Below are 21,632 nucleotides of genomic sequence, written 5' to 3'. Positions count from 1 at the left end.
TACACATCACTGTCTGGATACAAAAAACCACAAACATCCCTTCTTCTGCAGGCATACTCTTCATCAGCTGCCTCAACAGCTCCCTCCACCTTGCCATCAACTGAGTCAAAGTCATCGGTAGTGTTATTTTCGGAGGGGCGATGATGTGAAGATGACGAAGAAAAACCTGCTGACAGTTTTGATTTTATGAATGAAAGGGTCGATTACGAAAAGGCATGTGTCAATTAGGCACCCAGGCATGCCTGAAAGAGGATTCAAAGCCAATGTGAACCAGTCACAAATGGCTCTAAATACCTGCTTACATAAGACAGTCACTATATAAAGCAATACACCTCTAGTTAACCAAAAAGAGCAGAACTCTTTTTAGACTATAAGGCACCTTTCTTCATCTGACCAATGACCTTCGACCTGGACTATCTAAAACACTTGTAGTCAACCTATGACCTATTGGGAAATCTCCTGAGGCCTTCACCTGAAACATTAAAAACATTAAAAACTATACCTTAACACATAGATGTACAGCAGTTCATTATAAATTTTCATTTGTAAACATAGGATTCAGAGATGGAAAACCTCATACAAAAGGGACCAGCTGTCCGTACAATAACAGTAGACAAGAAATATGTGAATTTGTATTTAGAAACAAATAACACAAGGGAAATTATAAACAAAGTCATGTAACATTATGTAACAAAACTGACAGTCCCTCAACAGAGTCCTGGATTTTCTTATGAATTGGCTCAGACTGCCATCTACTGGGCAAAAGGGGGAAAATGTTCTGTTCAAGCCACCTCCCCTGGCTCTTATCAATGGAGAGAACAGGGTGGATGAGCATCTGTTCTACACCAAAGCTCTTCCCGGGCGACCGAGCTTCTCACCCCGTCTCTGTGAATAAGCCCAGCCATCCTGCAGAGGAAGTTAATTTCAGCTGCTTGTGCCCGCGATCTTGTCAGGTAGCTAGTTCGTTGTTTTCAGTCCCAGGGTACATCAATGTCACCCATCAGCACACGCCGTGCAGCTGGCATGTCACAAAGTTAAACTAAGACACGTATTTCATAATCAAAGTCATATCGTCAACACTTTTCACAAAGGTGAACTGACTCGTAGCCAAGCATTAACTATCTCGTTTCCATGCATTAAATGTCTCTTAGTGTCTCTAATGGATATTATTATTGTTATTAATAATAATAATAATAATAATAATAATAATAATAATAATAATAATAATAATAATATCATAGCAGTGTACATAATAAACACTATATAAAAATAAAAGCGTCATTTAACGTAATATATATTTATTACCCATTTATCAGGAAGGCTTTTATTTTGGTAGGGAGTCCAGTTTACCTATGATCGCGCTCATCTGTTTCTTCGTTTTTAGACCTGAAACGAAAAAACGAGAAAGGAAAGTTCAAAAAACATAATTCAGCTGTAATCTGATTGTGTTGGTTTTCTTTCTTTTTCAATTCAAAAAAGAAAAAAACGTTTTTTAGTTTTTGTTAGAAAACAAAAAAAGGAAAAAAGGCTCCATTTTCGCTTTTTCTGTTCATTGGTATTGACAGAAAAATGAATTATACTTAAGTCCCCTGATCCTCGTTCTTTCGTTTTTGTGTTTTGTAATAAAAAACAAAAACAAAAAACAAGGAACGGCCCGTTTTTTTAATATTTTTTATTGTCACACAAAAAATGAAAATTCTACTTCATATTTCATTTTCATAGGGGGCGGGGCTTTGAAGCCCGACAGTGCTGTGCCCTTCACAATAAAAGTCTCCCTGACAGGCAAGTAGAACCAGACTTTCAGTGCAAGTGGTGTACCAGTACTCAAGGTGCGTTCGAGGCAGCTCCTAACTCGGATATTTCCCACCTGTAACTCGAGAAAATGCCCTGGAACGGCAGTCGAATTCGTGACTTACGACCCGTGAACTCGTACCAGATCGATGTACTCCGAGTTACGACTTGTGAAAATCTGTGCCAAAGTAATATGACAGTCTCTATGTATGCGGTGGTGCTGCGCGTGACACACGGTGAGAAATAGACTTTACAACAATGTGAAGCATATTTGAACGTTGCAATCACAATTTACACACACTGTTATGTACTACAATCTGTCATGTGTCCGAAATGGTGGACAAATGTGTCCCAACGAAACAGCTAATAGAGAGAGGGAGAGAGAGATAGAGAGAGATAGAGAGAGATAGAGAGAGAGAGCTATCATCGCTGGGCTACAAGTGTAAACATCTAGTCTGATGTTCACACATTGCACATTGGCAGCAACTCTGGCGTTTAGTGCATTAATCAACAAAAAATACACTTTAAAATAACAACATATACCGTAAAATATAATGTAAATACCTCATGCGCCGTTTCTCCACCGTTTCACTTAAATAAAGAACTTGCAGGCTCCTTTGGTAATTGAAATGACCAAGCATAAATCTTAGAATTTCTTCCATGCTGGTTTGTTTACATCCCAGAATTCAAACCGAAGTCGTAAATTGCTCGGAGATTTCAACTGAGAAACATACGAGTGACGGGTTGCTTTGAATGCACCAATTCACACACACACACACACACACACACACACACACACACACACATACATACATACATACATACATACATACATACATACACACACACACACATACATACATATATATATATATATATATATATATATATATATATATAGGAAACACTGGACCATCCTTTATAAAAGGAAAGGAGAAAGGACGCCCCATAATGCATTGCGGCAGCTGACGTATATAAATACGCGATACGTGATATAAATACGTGATCTGATGCAGAATAAGTAGTTTGTGTAATTCTTTGACAGAAAAATAACATTCTCAACCTGTGTCCAATTTTTAATAACCTAGCATAATAAAGTAGACATTTCAAACATTTGTTAGTTGATAATTTAACTACCATGACCCAATTTTTATAACTAGATTGTAGTGATCCTGCAAATGTAAACATTGAGCTCTGTGTAGAACAGCTTGTTAAGACGTAACATTTTACTTTGTGTGTTTATATTTTAGTTTTGAGGGATAATGATGATATGTAGACAATACAGAGTAAACAATTGGGCAGGCATAAAGACAAAAATATGCTTCAAAGATAACCTTCTGTTCATATCTTTAACATTTAATTTATTGGTGGACAGATAAATAATTGCATGTTATTGTTTATAAAGTGGTTACTTTCAAGAATTTACTTTTCTCCATAATTAGCCATAATGTTGATGAATATCAAACAATTGTGCTACTTGTTTCCTATATTAATATTATGTACTAATTACCATATTTTCATCTGTCTTAATATATGAAGTTAATCATTCCAATAATAACACAGAACAACGGGGTCTCCAGTAATGTTTATTATGAAACAATCAATAAAAGAAAGACATATTTGGTATTTTACAATCGCTCTCAATGATAATGTGTAAATAAAAAAAGATAAACATGTATTAGCAGGCTTAAGGTTTTAATATGTAAACATTTGACATTATTTACCCTAACCTTACAGCTGTGAGCAGAAAAGACAATGCACAGTCATAGAAAAAACACCTATTGTTGATGTTAACAGGTCACAAAACATAGCAGTGAGGTAAAGCAGATCTCAAGGGCGGTTGTTGTAGTTCTCTTTTTCGGAACATTGTAGTTCGTCATGGCTTACAACCTCACAAGAAGCTTTCGTTGCTTAAATATGACATCAAAGTGAAAGTGCAGTCCAATTCCTCTTTTACCGCAGTTCTCCTTTCCTATCCTCTTACTCCCTCCTTTCCTTGACCCTGTGACGTTTTCCATCGGGGTTAAGGTAAAGTCGAAAGGAAAGGAGTTAGGAAGGAGTTTTCAAATGCACCCTCTGACAAGGTATATGCTAGCGGGTAGTATACATCCATAACACATTGTTTTTACAGCAAAATAGCAACTTTCAACAAACAAGTTTAATAGTCTTGGACAAGAGTCATTTTTAATCCATTCAACATGTTTAATAAACCCTTAATCTACCAAAAACGCTATACAGCACTTAGTGCTACCTTGATGCTAACGTACATCGGAAATTCTATTAATATGCTAGCAGTTAGCATACAACGATTATATGTTCATGTTTTTAAATGTGGCCTGATTTATATGAAATGACGTGTGTACTCTACAGAGACCTAGAAAAAGAGAGCAGGCTTGGGTGAAAGTCTCTGAGGAGACAGGTTTTGAAGGTAAGTTCTGTAAATATTGGTTTCCAGCTGGATTTACCTGCATGGGTCATCACTGAGTCTGACTGTGTTTTTCTCAGTGGAGTTTTGTTGTAACAGTTGTACCAGGGAGAGGCAGCAGGCCTCTCAGGGATTGAGTGTAGAGGTTTGTTGAGAGATGAATATGCACACACATAAAGTATTGCCAACTTATTTTAGAGACATCTGTATCAATCTATAATGAATGAGCTTTCTACTCCACCTGCGCAGTGATGAGCATCGCCCCTCAGCTTGTCTAAATAGTCCAGCCTCGGGCATGACAGGCATTAAAATTCACAAATTTGCGTCCAGTGTGGCCGCAGCATTACGATCAAAGCCAGCAAAGACCTGATTGTCTGATGACGTCATGTGTGATTGTCCTGTGGTGTGGGGTGTGTTCAGAGTGATTTCTTCTGGTCAGAGCTGCTCAGAAGGCCTCCAATTCAGAGATTGTAGATAATGAGCATGTTTCATATTTGGGACTAAAAACCCTGTAGTGTGTGGGGCGCTCTGAGAGGAGCCGAGCAGGTACAGCGTGTAATGTCACGTGTACCAGAGCAAAGCCAATCAAGACGCCAGCTGACTCAGCTGACTGACCGAAGAGGAAGTAAGAAATCTATCTGTAGCCACGTTTACATGAGGAGTTTTTCGTATTTCCGAATGGAATCTTTCTTAATGACTTTTCCGAAAACAATAGTATACATGGAAAGGAATATTCCAATCTCTGGTCTACATGCGCCGCTGTAATCACAGAATAGTCAATGGGGCATGCACAGAAAAACCTAAACATCACGTGATTTATCAAAGACGGAGGACAACAGTTTTTTTTATCACGGTATTGCAATACTCTGTATTGCGAGTGTCCGTCCAGTCTTGAAATTATGTTCAGTTCTTCAAAGTTTGGATCAAAAGCAAACTTTCCCCCAGTGCTGACGGCTCGCCGCCATTTTTAAAATTGAGGAACATCTCTGGTTGCATCTTACGTCATATCTGAGCATGCGCTGAAAGAATGCACCCTGACAACTTTCCATTTGAGTGGATACATGATACCTCAATCGGTTCGGGGAAAGGAATATTCCACCCCTGTGAAACCGATTAAATGTCCATTCAGATTGGCACCTTTCTTTGGGAATGAGGTGTATTTAAAGGTTTAATTCTTTCCGTTTGAGTAAATAAACCGAATGCAAGCAGAATATTTGGGTCCATGTATACATGGCTTGTAATACTTCAAATGATTTTACTCACCTCCAGCTCACATTGTTGTTCATACAGCCCGTATCCCTGCCATCTCCACAACCTTTTCCATAATCCCTTTTCTTTAGCGTGATTTTTTTCAAAAGTCTAGAGTCTGAAAACAAAACATCTTTGCTTTTTCTCGTACGTCGGTCATGTTTATACCGAAGTCACGTTTTACTACGCTAGATTTGGAATATTGAGGGTGAAGAAGCTAAAGCTCTGCTGAAGAATCTGTTAGTGTGTGGTGTCCTCAGAGTGCAGACCACACACTGTGACATCAGGAGAGAGAAATCTTGATCTGTCTTTTGCTGTCATCAAGTGTGTGCTCTGTAAATGTGTGAAGTTGTGGGAAATCCTGTGATGTGTACCAGCCTTAAGAATGTTAGTTAAAAAATATCAGCTGCAGCTGATGTCCCTTTACAAGCTGTTAAGCTTTTTGGTCACCTTATCTCTTTTACATTCCTGACCCTATTATATGTGTGTGTACACACACACACACACACACACACACACACACACACACACACACACACACACACACACACACACACACACAGGACATATAAAGTGAGATATCACTATTTACACTAACTTACAGTTTTAGAATCTCACACTCATTTATAACAATCTTATTTGGAATCTTACTCATGCCTGTTAAATAATTCCATTGCACTGTGTGATTTTAAGTATGGTTTCCACAAAAAAAATTAAATAAATAAAATGTAAAAAAAAGACAAGTTTGACAACCAGTAATGAAGAAAACACACTTTACTTGAATAGTGTCATTATAAATTCAAGATTATCAACAAAAAGCTGTAATTAGGCTGAATCATGGTAAGATTATTCCCCTGGGTAAAATAACGACAGCAGCTGAAAAGTCCAGTCCAGCAGGGAGTATCAGTTCTGAAAGGACAAAAAGAAAAATGCTGTTACAACAGAGAGGTGGCATAAATAATTAAAGCATATCTAAAATACCAACACTCCTTTGATGACAAAGACTCTTCACGACACACCTTCCTAACATTTTTCCTCTCTCCTCCACCCTGGGAGGGGTTCTCTTTATGTGTCAGGTCAAACCAAACATGCACTACAGGTGTGACCAGTTGAGGATCTTTTATTATCGCACTGCATTTTTAAACATGACGGGACAGGTATGTTGCAATTCAAAACATTTAGGAGCTACAGATAAGCGCGTAACAAAAATCAGAGCATTTAGGGTCACACAAGTCAGACAGTGAACCAAGGGAAAGCCCTTTTAGATGAAAAATAAAAAGTGTGTCTGAAAATGATAAGGGGTGTTAGACCTACCTCATCAGAGCTGGAGGAGGAGGAAGATGAGGATGAGGATGATGTTGAGTTACCACTCTTTTTCTCCCCACTCTTCTCCTCCCTATCCTTCTTCTTCCCCTTTTTCTTGCTTTTGTCACATTTTGACTCCCCACTGTGAGATTTGTCCTTGCCTTCACATTTGTCTTTGTCAGACTTGTCCTTACTGTCACCCTAAAAATGAGAAAGGTTAGACTCTGTCTGTGAGGGTGGTGTTGATGTTACTTTAAATTTGCATTAAGTAACAAGTCTGAGATGCAGTGTTTTGTATTGAACAGCCGGCATCAAGAGGACAAGGTTACCGGCAAAGAAACTTTTCAACATCAGTTTTGGTCAGGGTCAGTTGGCATTATGTCCAACTACATAAAATACACAGGTTTCATGCCCAATGCCCCTACCTTGTCTTTACTTTTACTCCAAGGCCATGAGAGTTCATTCTGTTGAGCTTTTTCCTGTTTCTGTTTCTCGTCATCCATGTCTACAGCTGCATAAACACAGAGCAGATCAGTTAGGATTCAGTAACAATAGGATGTCATATATATATATATATATATATATATATATATATATATATATATATATATATATATATATATACTTATACTTCTGTGCTACTTCTGTGTTGATTCATTCTTCGTTCAAACTCTTTTTGATATATATATCAAAAAGAGTCTGAACAAAGAATGAATCAACACAGAAGTAGCATCGCAGTCACAAATAAGAAACATGTTCAGTTGATTTGATACCAGATGCCTACACTGTACATTTAAGTATCTGTGCTGCAAGCCAAAATACCCACCTGACAAAAATGAAGTTAGACGCATTACATTACCACTTGAGATATTATAACTTTGTACATCTAACATAAATCTGATCCTACCTGATGACAGGTCAAATGACATCTGGGTCCAGTGAGTGTGTCTTTCCCACAAAGTTACCACAGACACTTGTGAGTTTCCCGTGACTGAAGAGAAAAACACCCTGATGAAACCACGCCCCTCAGCCCTCCTGTGTTTAATGCAGGAAGGAAAACATGGCTCTGTGGAACATAGCTTACAAACTGCATCTCTGCCCATCCCCAATTCCCAACACTAAGTGTATAACTTGATCACAATGCCATCAATGCCCACAAAGTTGTGGTGATCCCGGATTGTACCAGCTCTGGAGTTCCTGGTTACCACCTCCCCCTCTCTTTAAGTCTGGGCACTCCCCTCCCCCACCTGCTCCTGCCGCTGCAGCCTTGTCTCACCTGTGCCCCATCAGAGTAATCAACGCCTGCTTTTAAGGTCTGCACTGACTGAAGTGCAGAGTGATTCAGCATCAGTACTAACAAGCATTAGGACATCAATCTCTGGCAGCCGACAGGATATATTGTATGAGGTTCTTAAGTCAATCGTAAAAATACATAACAAGGGAGGGCAGGTAACATTTCTGTGGGTTCCAGCACATGTGGGAGTGAGAGGGAATGAAAGAGCAGACAAGTTGGCAAAAGAAGCGATGGAAAAAAAGACAGGTGGAGATGAGTGTAAGTATGTCTAAATCAGAGGTAAAGAGCATAATCAAGGGAAACATCTATCAAATGTGGAAAAAAAGATGGGATTCAGAAAGAACAGGAAGACATTTTTATCAAGTGCAAAAGAGTGTGAAAGGGTCAAGTGAAGGAGGAAGAAAAAGGAGAGATGAAGTGGTAATTGTAAGGCTGAGATTGGGGCATTTTTCATTAAATAGCACATTAAAACTAGTTGGAAAACATGATACTGGATTATGTGAAGGATGTCAGGAGGAGGAAACTATAGAACATGTAATAAAGTGGTGCTAGAAGTATGGGGAGCAAAGAGGGGTGATGAGGGACAGGCTGAGGAAATGTGGGGTGGAGGAGATTACACTGGGAGGATTATTGAGCAAGGAAGGAAGGGAGCAGAGGAAAATCCTGCTGAGGTATTTGAGGGAAACAGGTATCTATAATAGGATTTAAGGAATATATGTGAGGTACAGATGTGGGTCAGGTATAGTTGTTGTTTTTTGTTTGTTTTTTTGTTTTTCCTTCTCTCTCTGAGATGCAGCTGAAGTGATCAGAGTCAAGAAGCAATGGAAGGTGGCGGTAATGCACCAAAGAAACGGTTGCCAACCGCCGTAAATCAAGAAGAAGAAGAAGTGCAGAGTGAAGAGTTTTCAAAACTCTCCTCCATCCAGCCTCGTATAAACACAGAGCAGAGCGTTTGAGGGTGGAACGCTGACGTCAGCGCATACGTACTCGCAGTTTCGGGTGAAGGTTGGGCGCGCAGCCACAACTTCCAGTTAAGCCATTCCGGTCCAATTGGTGGCGGTAATGCGCCTCAAGGTTGGATTACCAACCGTCTCACACAATAAAACTGCAGAAAAAGAGAGAACAAGCACAACAATGATGGCTGATTTTGGATTAGCATATGTGCTGCTAACTGTCCTGGGTTTGTTATCTTCATTGTTGTCTTCAAACGTCCACTCGCCATTGTTGTTTATAAAAAATACATCCGCTTCTTCTTCTCCTTCTATAAAGGCTGTCGAAACCAGAAAGCATTAGTGCGCATGTACGTGATTTCACGGTGCCACTTCAGTACAACTCCACATCGCCAACTACTGGCCTGGCATGGCCACTACATCGTTGTGACTTGTCCTCTTGGAGTTGTATTAACGTGGATCATTTTCACACCATCCTCATGTTAACCCGGGTGGCTCTTGTAAATGCCAAGGAAGAATCTTCACGGGAGTCTCCGTGTAAACTTGGCTTTAGTATTTTGAGAATAATTCTTGTAATTGTTGGATCCTTAGTGAATTTACTCTTGTCTCTTTTCCTTCTTTTACGGTGCCTCCTTTACCCTCCTGCCAGCAGCCCAAACACTCATTTATTGCTTCTCTCAGCCACTGCACTCACATTTTGTGCACAATAAATCAACTATTGTTTACCAGCTGCGGCTTCCGGCTTACACGCCACCCACCACGAGAGGGCACAGTTTGCTGTGGAAACACAAACGGGATCAGACTTAACTGTCCCAAACCGTCCCAAACCGTACTGAACCGACCCGGACTGCTTGGTGGAAACGCAGCTAAAACTTCATTGCAGGCATTTTTTTCACACAAACCTGTCATATTTTGAGGATTTACAATTGACACAGGCTACTTTAAAAGTGAAGGCACAATATTCTTCACTTTTTAAAAAATGTGATATGAGAGATTTTTTGTAAGATTAGAAATAAATTAAGTAACCCTGGAGATACAAGTTGTAGTTACATGATGTAAATGATTTGAAAGAAGATGGGTACTTTCAGGTCCAAATAAGGGATCTGTCTTATAATTACTGATATCTGACAAACCTGAAACAGGTAGTCTTTATTTCTAACGTGATCTAAAAAGATGGAGTACATTGTTGTAAGGAGGATGAGGTGGAGACACTGGGAGAGTATACAGTATATCACCAAAGGCTCTGCTCGGTGATGACAAACCAGGAGTGCAGGTGGATCAAAAGTATTCTGAATGGATAAGCCAGCTGTGTAACTGTCTCTTCATTTTGTTCTCCTATTAATGACAAAGGAACAGATTACATCTGTCTCGGGAGCTGGCCCACAAGGTGATGTGCTTTGTGTCCTCCGATGTGCCCCGCTGTCCATTGTCCTGCTGCAGGGACAGCGGCTCTGACCGTCTCCGCTAACAGCACTGTTTCCACGGTGCTGGAGATCAGTCAGACCAATCAGATGCTGGAGAGTTGGAAACACTGACCGAGTGACCGCGGTTGCTCTGCAGCAGGCGATGAAGCTGATGCCGTAACAAATTGTCTTATGGCTGCCAGAACAGCCCTTCCTATGCTCTCAGCCATACCAGTCTCCCTCCACATTTTGTGCCATATATATCTTTTTAATTCATTCTGCTGAAACACCACAATTAAATAGATCAGATTCTCTCTATCAGCTGTGCTAGCAGCTGTTTATTTCTGACACTGCATGATAACATGTTGAACACCACAATGGTAGTTCTAGTAGTAGTGAGCTTTTATCTTGGTACTTCCTGTTACCAGAGTTTCAATTTGCATATTAGCTAAATATTTTATTGTGTCCGAGAGATTTAGATTTAACATTTAGATTTAGATTTAACATTTAGATTTAACATTTCAATTTAGATTTAGATTTAACATTTAGATTTAGATTTAACATTTTTATTCAGATTTAACATTTGGATTTAACATTTTTATTTAGATTTAATATTTTTATTTAGATTTAACATTTAGATTTAACATTTTCATTTAGATTTAACATTTAGATTTATATATAGCATTTACGTGTGACATTTAATGTTTGCATTTTACTATTTAAGATTTTTCTAAGATGACAAATATTATTCTAAATGTCATTAAAGGTCACTAGAAAAAAATCACACACATTTTTTTTACATGGTTTGAAGCTAAATGTGACAAAATGTTGCTGGGTTTTTTTTGTGCATATGCTGCTTTACAAACGGCGCCCCATAGTGTGCTGCTGCTGGCACTGTGCCAAGGAGGAGGAGCCCAGTTTGAATGTTGCATTTACGAGGAAGTAACAAAACTTCCTGCAGACCCCACCTTTAACATATGTTACAGCTATTAAAATCAACTTTTACAAGTAAAGATTTAAGAAGGAATCAATCAGATGTAATAAACTTCCTTTTAATAAGCAAAGCAAGCAACATGAATCATCATGTGATCAAAACCAGACATTTTAGCTCAAAGTGAAAATTATAACTTTAACTTAGTGATAAGTCTCAATGCATATTTACCCCCTCACCAGTATTCACCAGAAAACACATCAAGAGGATCAGCCTTAAAAGATCATCATCAAACTGCTCTGCTATGTTATGCTAGCAATGTTTTGTTTAGTTTGTTTGCTAAAAGGTAAGATTTTTTCTGATCTCTGTGTTAGTGGTAAGGCCTCGGGCCCCTCAGTAGATCACCAGCACTAAGATTAGTGGAGGAACGGATCCCTCCATCCCCAAGCCTCTTTGGACTCCCCATCAACGTCTCCATGGGGCTGGGAGACCTGCGGATTGTGACTCTATCCCCCATGCTCATAGTGGTAGTGGTGCCAGAGACAGGGGGATTAGATGTGGCCAATGAACCCACTGGATCCAGCTTCACTGTTGGTTTGGAGGGCAAGGATGCAAAGGAGACGACAGGAGCACCACCGGGCTGAGAGCTGCTGTCACTTGGAGCCAAAAGTCTTTTACCATCTGTACTTACTGTATCCATTTTTGGCTCACAACTTTTAGCAGCATCCAGACTTTCCTGAAATTAAATCAGTCATTCACTCAGTTTTTATTTGTATAGCGCCAAATCACAACAAACGTTATTTCAAGACACTTTACAAAAACATTCACAGGTCTAGACCTGTTAATGTTAATAAAATGTTGTTAACAGAAACCCAACATCAAGATAACAAGATGAGGATTCTGATCTCATCTTAATCCACCATGAGTACAGAGCTCTGCAGCATCTAGCAAGTCACCATGGAGACTAACTACTTCCCTTTAACAGGCAGAAACCTCGGACAGAACCAGACTCATGTTAGACAGAGACCTGAGGAGACTGTGCTGAACATGAACATAATTGAGTAAAAAACAGGGAGCTGTGTATACTGTAAATCAAAATAAGACAGAGAAGTGACTTTCTTGATCCCAACACGTGTTCAGTCTTCCCAGTAACCTCTTAGTTGAAAATAAACTCACATCTTTTTTGGTCCTCTCCATTTCACTTCCTGAAGACCCTGAGCTCTAAAGACAAACACACAAAGAAAACCATGAAAAACCCTCCACATGGCTTCTTATCATCTGCCGTTTTACCATATCAGTGAAAGTACCTTTTGCTTCTTGTCCTCCTCCTTTTTCTCCTCCATGTTATTATCACTGCAACTATCTGATGAGCTCGATGAACCAGAACTTGATTCCTGAACAAGCACCGTTTTAAAATTATTTCTAAATCAAAAATATGCAAAAATATGTTCTTCGAGAAAAAAGTGACTTTTACCTTTTTCTTCTTTTTCTCTTTCTTCTTCTTCTTCTTCTTCTTTTTATCATCCTCACTACTGGAAGAATCCGTGTCCTTGATACAAGTGAATGTACAACATGAATATATGTTTTACTGCAGTTGTAAAAAACAGTGTTTACGATCCAGGAATGCTGGGTCAACAGTACACTGTAAAAGTTTACCTTTTTCTTGTCTTTCTTTTTCTTCTTCTTCTTATCTTTCTTCTTTTTCTTCTTTTTCTTCTTGTCATCATCACTTGAGGAATTGCTGGAGGAGCAGGAGGATGAGGAGTCCTGAAAAGGTGGTCAATAAAGGGAAACAAAAACACACACATTTTTTTTTTCCCCAGAAATGTCACAATAAGGAACATTTGTTCCTCTTGTGAGGAATTTAGCATCTTGTGCTTCGGATAATTTAATATCTTTGTTTAAACTTTCCAAACCCTGAGATCAACCAAAATGATTTCAATAAATGACCTGTGTTTACCTTCTTCTTTTTCTTCTTCTTGTCCTTTTTCTTTTTCTTATCTTTTTTTTTTTTCTTTTTCTGCAAAAAAAAAAAACAAAAAAACAAAAACAAAACATGATTAAGTGTAAGGGATCGGTCTCTGTCAACACTGCTCACATGGCTTAGAGCTCTTACCTTGTCACCATCAGAATCAGAAGAAGAGGAAGATGAGGATGAACCAGAAGAGGAACTTTCATCTGAAGAGCGGCTCTTCTGAAACAGAAGTCAGTCAGTCAGACACAAAGTACCGTATTGACCCAAATATAGGACAAGGTTTGTTTTACATTCAAAATAATGAGAGGGTGTCAGTTTTTTGTAAAGCATGACCTCACTGCGTCCCTGCTGTGACGCAGTGACTGAACCCATCAGAGCTTGGACAGGAGAGGAGAAATGGAGAGGCGCGCTGAATGTTCAGAGCAGAGGGGACCAAAAGTTGGGCCAGTTAACCAACAACTGAGGCAGCATTATAATGCTAATGCTAAGATGACGGTCAGAGCAGCAGAGATGTTACACAGCTGTCAGGCAGACAAAAAAAATATGGAGTTACGGAGTATACTTTCCAAAGATTATGTGTCAAAGGGGAGCGTCTGAAAAATGTGAACTGTAGAAAAAAAGCTTGTTGTGGTCCTCAAAGGAAGCGTTTCCAGGAGCCTGACAGGAGGGTGTGTGAGTTTACAGAGAAATGAAACAAAGGCATGTCATACCAGACCTGTCATCAGATTCACATCCACAGGCCGTAGTGGTTGGACTCAGAGCTTCAAGTGAAAGCAGTCTGTAATTATTATTTCAATGATTTTCTAAGGATTTAAAAATAAATGTCTTTAAAAAAAAAGTTAATTCTGGTTACCAGAGTCTTTTTCAGAATACTGGAAAAGTGTGTGTGTGTGTGTGGGGGGGGGGGTCAGTACAGTCTTTGTGTAGTGAAGACTGAAGATGCAAACTATGCCTTTACTGGTCAACCTGATCAAAACAGATTCCTGTTATAAACATTTCGTGCTCTACCTTCTTCTTCTTTTTCTTCTTCTTCTTTTTGTCATCCTCACTATCAGAAGAAGAGGAGGATGAGGAAGAAGAACTTGAATCCTGTTAAAGTATAGACAGATTGATGGGTTATGGAGAAAGAGTGAGAAAAAGAGAGATGGAGGCGGTGAGGAACAGTCATGAAGAATCCTTCACAGTAAAGAGAAATAAATGGCGACATCAGGGTGACTGACTTAGTTTTACCTTCTTCTTCTTCTTCTTCTTCTTCTTCTTCTTCTTCTTCTTCTTCTTCTTCTTCTTCTTCTTCTTGTCATCCTCACTATCAGAGGAAGAGGAAGATGAGGAGGAAGAACTGGAATCCTGTTGAAGATATTGACGGGGAGATTGATGGATGATAGAGTGAGTGAGAAAAAAGAGAAGGATCGTGAGAAAGATTAAAGAAGAGAAAAAGAGGAGTCATAAAGAATCCTTTACAGAAAGAAATCATTTTACAGATGAACAACAACAATAGTGTGTCTGAATTCATTCAACCTTCTTCTTCTTCTTCTTCTTCTTCTTCTTCTTCTTCTTCTTCTCATCATCTTCACTAGCAGAGGAAGAGGAAGACGAGGAGGAAGAACTTGAATCCTGTAGGAAAGAGAGGAGGAAAGGAGCTCAAAATGGTAAAAGGGAGGAGTCAGCTTGAAGAATTCTTTATAAGACAAAGATTATTTAGAAATGAACAACTGAATTACAAAAATGTCTTTTTTGTACCTTCTTCTTCTTCTTCTTCTTCTTCTTCTCATCATCATCTTCACTATCAGAGGAGGAGGAGGAGGAAGAAGAACCAGAGTCCTACAGATACAGAGGAGAACACAGAGAAAAATCTTAGCAGTGAAAAACTGTCTATAGAGAACAATAAAATAATGAAAGGGTCCTTTTTGGAAATATTCTGGTATTCTCCAGAACGTCAAGATGACCAGTCTTCTCCTGTCATTCATAACAAAAAAAAAATGCTTCGACCACCGGCCAGTTAGGGTCTGGAATAGACCGGCCATTAGGGAAAAGTCCCAAATTTTCCGATGGCCAGCCTGCCCCTGAATGCAATCATGCAATGATAAACTTCAATCATAAAAGCTGATGATAATTACTTTTTTTTTCTTCTTCTTTTTCTTTAATTTTTTCTTCTTTTTATCCGTCTCTTTCCCCCCTTCTCCTTCATCATCACTGAGGTGACCTTCCATAGTAGCATCAGAGATGGCCTGTGTTTCCCCTGCAGGACAGGAGCATTCACAACAAGTCAAAACCTGTACCAAGGCCTGAACAGATGTTGACTCTGAGAGTCCCATCAAACACCTACCACCAAACGTAGAGCACAGTCTCCCATCCTCTGCTTTGGTCAGCTCGTCTTTAGCCTGTCAAAACCAAGCAGAAATCATGTCTAGGCATGTGCACATACTGTATCTGTCATGTTTATGGAGTGAATGTATTTCACCTTATCCTTTCCCCCTTTTTTTTCACCATCAGCTCTTGATTCTGCAACCTGAGCATCTGCAAAAATGAAAACAGACCGATAGCACCGTGTCAGTCTCAAAGATTTGGGTCTGGGTCCAGTGACTGTCTCTTCACTAGAAAAGGGAAACCCTACCAGCTGCTGACAAGGAATCACTTTTCAGCACTTGCTTTGATTTATCCTGAGGGAGAAAAATAAATAAATGTGAATATCGTCAACACTGGAGTTAGTGACATATCTGTGCTGTACACTGAGAGCAACTAATGCAGTACATGAAAAACTCTTTAGCCATGGTTCTTGTTTCATGCATATTATAAAAAAAAAAAAAAGAGAAACACCCTTGAATGTACACATGATAGAAACAGCCAGCAATAAGGGTATACAGTGGCTACAGGCTTTTCACTAAACAAGAAAAGGGATGTGACCTTTTTCTTATCCTCTTTATCTTTTTCTTTCTTCTTCTTCTTCTCTTTTTTACACTCATCATCACTCTCAGATGATGATGATGATGATGATGATGATGAAGATGAGGATGATGAAGATGAGGATGAAGAGCTAGAGTCCTGTGTCAAAGAATAAAAACCTCTGATTTAACTATAAAACAAGCATTACATAAAATACCGGTATTATAAAATACCGGTATTATAAAATACCGGTTAGCCATTCATATGAAGGTGTGCCAGAGGTGCTTTTCATTCATAAACCACAGAGAAAACAGTTGCTAATGACTTCAAGCATTCATCGAGAGAAATTTTAACTGCATGGTAAATGAAAGTCTCCTTTAAAAGTTACAAGAAAAAAAATCCCTGAATAGATGACACACAAACACATCCACGTTACTTTACCTTCTTTCTCTTCTTCTTTTTCTCTTTCTTCTTCTTTTTCTTTTTGTTGTGTCCGCTGTCAGAAGAAGATGACGATGAGCTATCTGATGAAGAGGAGCTGGAGTCCTGTAAATGAATGAATGAATGAATGAATAAATGAATGAATAAATGAATGACTGACTGAATGAATGAATGAATGAATGAATGAATGAATGAATGAATGACTGAATGAATGAATGAGTGAATGAATGAATGACTGAATAAATGAATGAATGAATGAATGAATGAATGAATGAATGAATGAATAAATGAATGAATGAATGAATGGCTGAATAAATGAATGACTGAATAAATGAATGAATGACTGAATGAATGAATGAATGAATGAATGAATGAATGAATGAATGAACATTATAAAAGTAAACAGTAGTAAATGTTCATGTGGTAAACAATAGATGGGACACTGGAGGGAAATAAAGACATGGAGGGGCACAGAGTGGAGGTGGTGTGAGGGTGGAGGCCAGGATTAAAAGATTGCTGCACCTGTTCAGTAGAAGCTTTACGATGGTTGTCTTTTACTGTGAAAATGTGACATACCTTCTTCTTTTTCTTCTTTTTTTCCTTGGACTTTTTCTTTTCTTTCTTATCCTTTGATGAGCCAGAATCCTAAAGACAGACACAGGTATGCTTTCATTAGGACTTGACAAGAAAAAACAACAGCTGACAAATCCGCTTGGACATCTTCCTTACCTGGCTCAGCTTCTGAATTTCAGCAGACTGCTTTTCCACTTGTCCATCAGGGCCTTCAACACATTGAAAAGAATAAAATGTGAATCATGTTTTACACCTGAACAAAGTGCTGTGTGCTTCAGTTGGGAGGCTTTTTAATAGTCAAACAGCTGGTCCAAAAAACAAAAGAAAAAAAAAGGAAGAAAAGAAAAGGAGAGATGCTGTGAAAAGGACTGCAGCAATGATGGAAAATCTTTAGCTTGTTTTTTTTTCAATGCATTTGTTTAACTGATTTCTGTTAACAGCTTTCAAACCTGTAAATTAACTCAAAATGGAATCTAAATGATGCACTATTTTAAAATGGTCTCGTTTGTTAATAAATGTTTATAATATAGATTTCAAATGCTGGAACAAAGCAGCAAAAACAAATGTTAAAACTGTGCCTCACATACCAGTCTGGGATATAACAACACTCTCCCAGACGTACTCCTTTTTCTTGTCTTTATCCTTCTTCTTCTTCTTCTTCTTCTTCTTTTCATCCTGTAAAGACCTAAAGTTTATACCAGAACTTGTTCTTTTTTTGCATTCTGCAAACATTTCAAAGATTCTGTCATATGTGTGTCAGGAGGTAATAATACTTACAATAATAATAATCATAATAATAATAATAATAATAATTCAGATTCATATAGTGCTTTTACAGGTAGGATAAAGGGAAATTATAATGGTAGGAGTCAGGCCTTGCAGGCTGTAGGGCTTGTTTGAAAAGGGGACATTTCAAATGCTAAGTTAATCATGGACATAAATGATCAAGAGTTGAATGTCCCCTAGATTAAAACATTTAAAACATCTTTTTCCCTTTAGTCATCCTGATAGTTTCTTTTTGTTTAAGAATTCATTTTAAGTACCAAAGACAAGGCCTTACTGCTGTAATCTGGGATTTAATTCAATCTCAGGAACCTTTGTTCATTTTAAATCAGCAGAAATACCCCCAAAAATATTTCTTAACAAAAATAATCAATATGCATAGACTATATAATTTTCAAAAGGATACATAAATAAATAAATGAATAAATAAAACATTTCTGAAAATTAATAAATAAACACATTTACACACAATCTAACCACAGTACAATTCATTTTTACAACTGAAACACACCCAGGGGTGTTCCTTTTCAAAATGAAGCTACTCAGAAAGATTTTGTATGGACCATTCTGACTCATGTCCTTTATAATTTTTTGTCCTCTGTGGAAATCTTCAGCCAGCTACTTGTGTGTAAGGTGTTCAGAACAGGAGCTGTGTATCAGGAATAATTTCTAAATATATACAGATTTCTATATGAGCAGATCTGCCAAACTCATAACTTACTTCACTGTCACTGTCTGAACTACTAGACGAAGATGAGGAGGAGGAAGATGAGGAGGAGGACGAAGATGATGATGACGAAGAAGATGAGCTCGAATCCTGTTAAGAAAGAAATTAAAAGTCACGGCTCGGCTCTGAGTATGAATTGCCCAGGCTCTACTGTAGCTTCATTTGGTGCTGAAAGTGACAAATGAAAACATAATGAATCATCACACCAACAGCAGGGGAGAAGCTTTGCTCCCTCCTCCAAGAGAATGTGGTGTAGCTGCTAACTGAAGGGAGGGGCCCCCTCAAGCAACCAGCAGAATGCAAAAAGGGGAAAAGAACACACACACACACACACACACACACACACACACACACACACACACACACACACACACACACACACACACACACACACACACACACACACACACACACACACACCTGCAACCATTTCACCAAGGCAACACACAAAACCCCATAGACACACCTATTTCAGGTATGCTGTGAGCCACTCACTGCAAAGGTGATCACAGATTTACACCCTGGGTGCAGTTTTCCCTTTTTAACAGAGTATAACTGACAAATAAAGAAGGCAAGCAGCCTTAATCAGGCCCAAAATCTAGAAGTGAAGTGGTTTTCCCCTTTTCATATTACAAGTACACTTTTTGGATCCCTTTTCCAAAGGCATGTCTAAATTTATGGGGTACTTCACAAAGACTATGTGTCTAAGTAAACTAAACTAAGGGGAATGAGCTACAATGGTCATTCTTTGTGACACTCACTTTCTTTTTCTTCTTTTTTGTCTTCTTTTTCTTTTTCTTTTGCTTCATTCTGTCCTTCTTGCTGAAACCCTCATCCTCACTGTCTGACGAGGACAGAGAGCTGTCAGCTGAGTACAACTCCTGGTAAAAGACAAACAGTAGAGGTCATCTGCTCCCCTTTGCACTCTAATACAACACCTTCATAATAATATGCACAAGCCCATATCACACATGAACAGAACATATGAGTTACAGTCATCACTGCAATATTTACTCCAAGTAAATAAAGTTAACACCTACCATCATGTCACAGACCTGCTGTACCTTAAATACTTGGTGTTATGGTGAGATATGGAACCTTGTTTTAAAATGAAATGCCAAATTTCTCTACAACTCACCTTGCAATCTCCTGCTTTCTGCCCTGGTTTCAGCTTGTCATCCACCACCTTGCTCACTGGCTCTGCAACATCAGCAAGGGGCTGCACCTGACCAGGAGGGGGCGCTGCTGGTGCCTGGTCAACTGCAGCTCCTACAACACCTTGGGCTATTCAAAGGAAGGTAGGGTTTGGGAGATTTGTTGTCAGACAGACACCAAACAAGATCCTTTTCTTTTTTTTTTCATTCAAAAAACAAAAAACAAAGAATGAATATAAAGATAGATGAATACATTTTTTAAATGAATTGAATTAGATTCAAAACAAAGATTCTTAAAAACCATCTGGTGATTTTGCAAGTATTTTCTGGCCGGTCAGCTGCTGTTGTGTAATACTGTTTCACTTCAAGCAGGAAATGAAAAACTGCACATACTTGGTCCTTCTTCTTCAATTTCATATCAAAGTTTCAACATTAACTTTACAAAAAAGAAACTTTTTTTTTTCTTTTGGTGCTCTTTGCAGCTATTCCTGCAAGCTCATTGAACTATTTGAAGAGGTGCCACACCCTAAACGTAATAACACACACTCTTAGACACAGAAACACAAGCAAACACGGACAAATTCACAAAGAACATTGTTAATTGATTTTAAGAGCTTAACTTGAAACTGCTGCCTGTAGTTGAAATTGCTGTTGAGCCCAAACTATTTTAATTTGATGAAAGATGCAACGTTGCAAAAGAAATAAATATGTAAATAATAATAATAGGCCTACATCAATAAGTAAAACAAAAATGACAAACCTTTGGGGACTGTGGACTCCATAGTGGTCCAGCTCTTCCCTGCCCAGGCACCAACGTCTTCTCTCACAGACCTACGTCAGAATTTAGATGACAAGGTGTGTGCATCCCTGTTGTTTTAAGGTGGGGAGGCAGTGAAAGTTTCAAGTCAGACAACATACAACAGACTTCCCACTGAGAGTTTCAAATTAAAACCTCTTTTTATGACGGCTTATATCTTTTGAGTTGAAAATCAGTCCTTTCCAAGCTGTGTCAGCTCTGAACGTTGTTCACCAAAACCTGATGTGTACTGTGACACGTCAGCAGACACTGTAGTTACTTAGCCTACTTTGTTTTACTGCAGCCTGCTTTATTTTGAAAGCGCCTTACCCTTATACCCAGTAAAGCTGTTTGGTTAGACTTGCCCTGTATCAAGAAAGACCAGTTTACCTTATCCAGCAGGTAATGCTTGTGTGCAGCAGGAGTTTTCATTACTGGGCGTTGACTGTATTTCCGCAAAGTAAAATCGTGTACAAACTCTAAAAGCTATTATTAAATGCAAAAAGGCTTTGTGCAATAATCACATCACAAATTGCGCGCATCTGGACTCATGTTCCGCCCTTAATCTGAAGTAGGATCATGTAGAGAGAGAGAGAGAGAGAGAGAGTGTGTGTGTGTGTGTGTGTGTTTGTGTGTGTGTGTGTGTGTGTGTGTGTGTGTGTGTGTGTGTGTGTGTGTGTGTGTGTGTGTGTGTGTGTGTGTGTGTCACTTGTTAAAGTCATTTTTCACTGATTTTTCATAGCTGTCTTTTTGGACTGCACTTAGGCGCATTTGCTTAGTCGGCATTAGATCTTTTGATCCTTTTGAGATTCCGTAGTCCAAAAAAAAAAGGTAAAGTTGGACATTAGCCTCAAAGTATCTCAGTGCTTCCGTGATGGAGACTCTGCGCACTAAATAAAAGTAAGGCTGTCATTGCATGCGCGACATAAAAAAGTAAAAATGAAAGTTTATGT

General features: G+C 38.8%; 2 protein-coding genes across 2 annotated transcripts; both read right to left on the bottom strand.

Annotated features, from left to right (window-relative positions):
• Positions 1 to 6,265: 6,265 nt before the first annotated feature.
• LOC141798305 (uncharacterized) lies at positions 6,266 to 7,962 on the bottom strand. The gene is made up of 4 exons (XM_074680182.1): positions 7,677 to 7,962; positions 7,195 to 7,280; positions 6,779 to 6,970; positions 6,266 to 6,373 (listed from the first exon to the last, which is right to left on the bottom strand). Exons 1-4 carry the CDS (start codon positions 7,870 to 7,872, stop codon positions 6,368 to 6,370), a joined length of 480 nt encoding a protein of 159 aa, XP_074536283.1. The 5' UTR covers positions 7,873 to 7,962; the 3' UTR covers positions 6,266 to 6,367.
• Positions 7,963 to 11,687: 3,725 nt separating this feature from the next.
• On the bottom strand, positions 11,688 to 20,781 carry LOC141797785 (uncharacterized). The gene is made up of 24 exons (XM_074679468.1): positions 20,644 to 20,781; positions 19,868 to 20,013; positions 19,491 to 19,610; positions 18,724 to 18,819; positions 17,807 to 17,894; positions 17,376 to 17,428; positions 17,223 to 17,291; positions 16,647 to 16,751; positions 16,227 to 16,364; positions 15,937 to 15,982; positions 15,784 to 15,839; positions 15,649 to 15,703; positions 15,440 to 15,561; positions 15,063 to 15,143; positions 14,841 to 14,936; positions 14,553 to 14,669; positions 14,331 to 14,411; positions 13,464 to 13,541; positions 13,308 to 13,367; positions 13,004 to 13,114; positions 12,822 to 12,896; positions 12,655 to 12,741; positions 12,524 to 12,568; positions 11,688 to 12,083 (listed from the first exon to the last, which is right to left on the bottom strand). Exons 1-24 carry the CDS (start codon positions 20,663 to 20,665, stop codon positions 11,718 to 11,720), a joined length of 2,313 nt encoding a protein of 770 aa, XP_074535569.1. The 5' UTR covers positions 20,666 to 20,781; the 3' UTR covers positions 11,688 to 11,717.
• Between the last annotated feature and the right edge of the window lie 851 nt (positions 20,782 to 21,632).

The sequence above is a fragment of the Halichoeres trimaculatus genome, unplaced genomic scaffold (assembly GCF_033239565.1).
Source record: "Halichoeres trimaculatus isolate MK-OKI-2021-1 unplaced genomic scaffold, fHalTri1.1 fHalTri1_scaffold_9, whole genome shotgun sequence".
NCBI lineage: Eukaryota > Metazoa > Chordata > Actinopteri > Labriformes > Labridae > Halichoeres > Halichoeres trimaculatus.
This window is presented reverse-complemented; position numbering and strand designations above follow the sequence as displayed.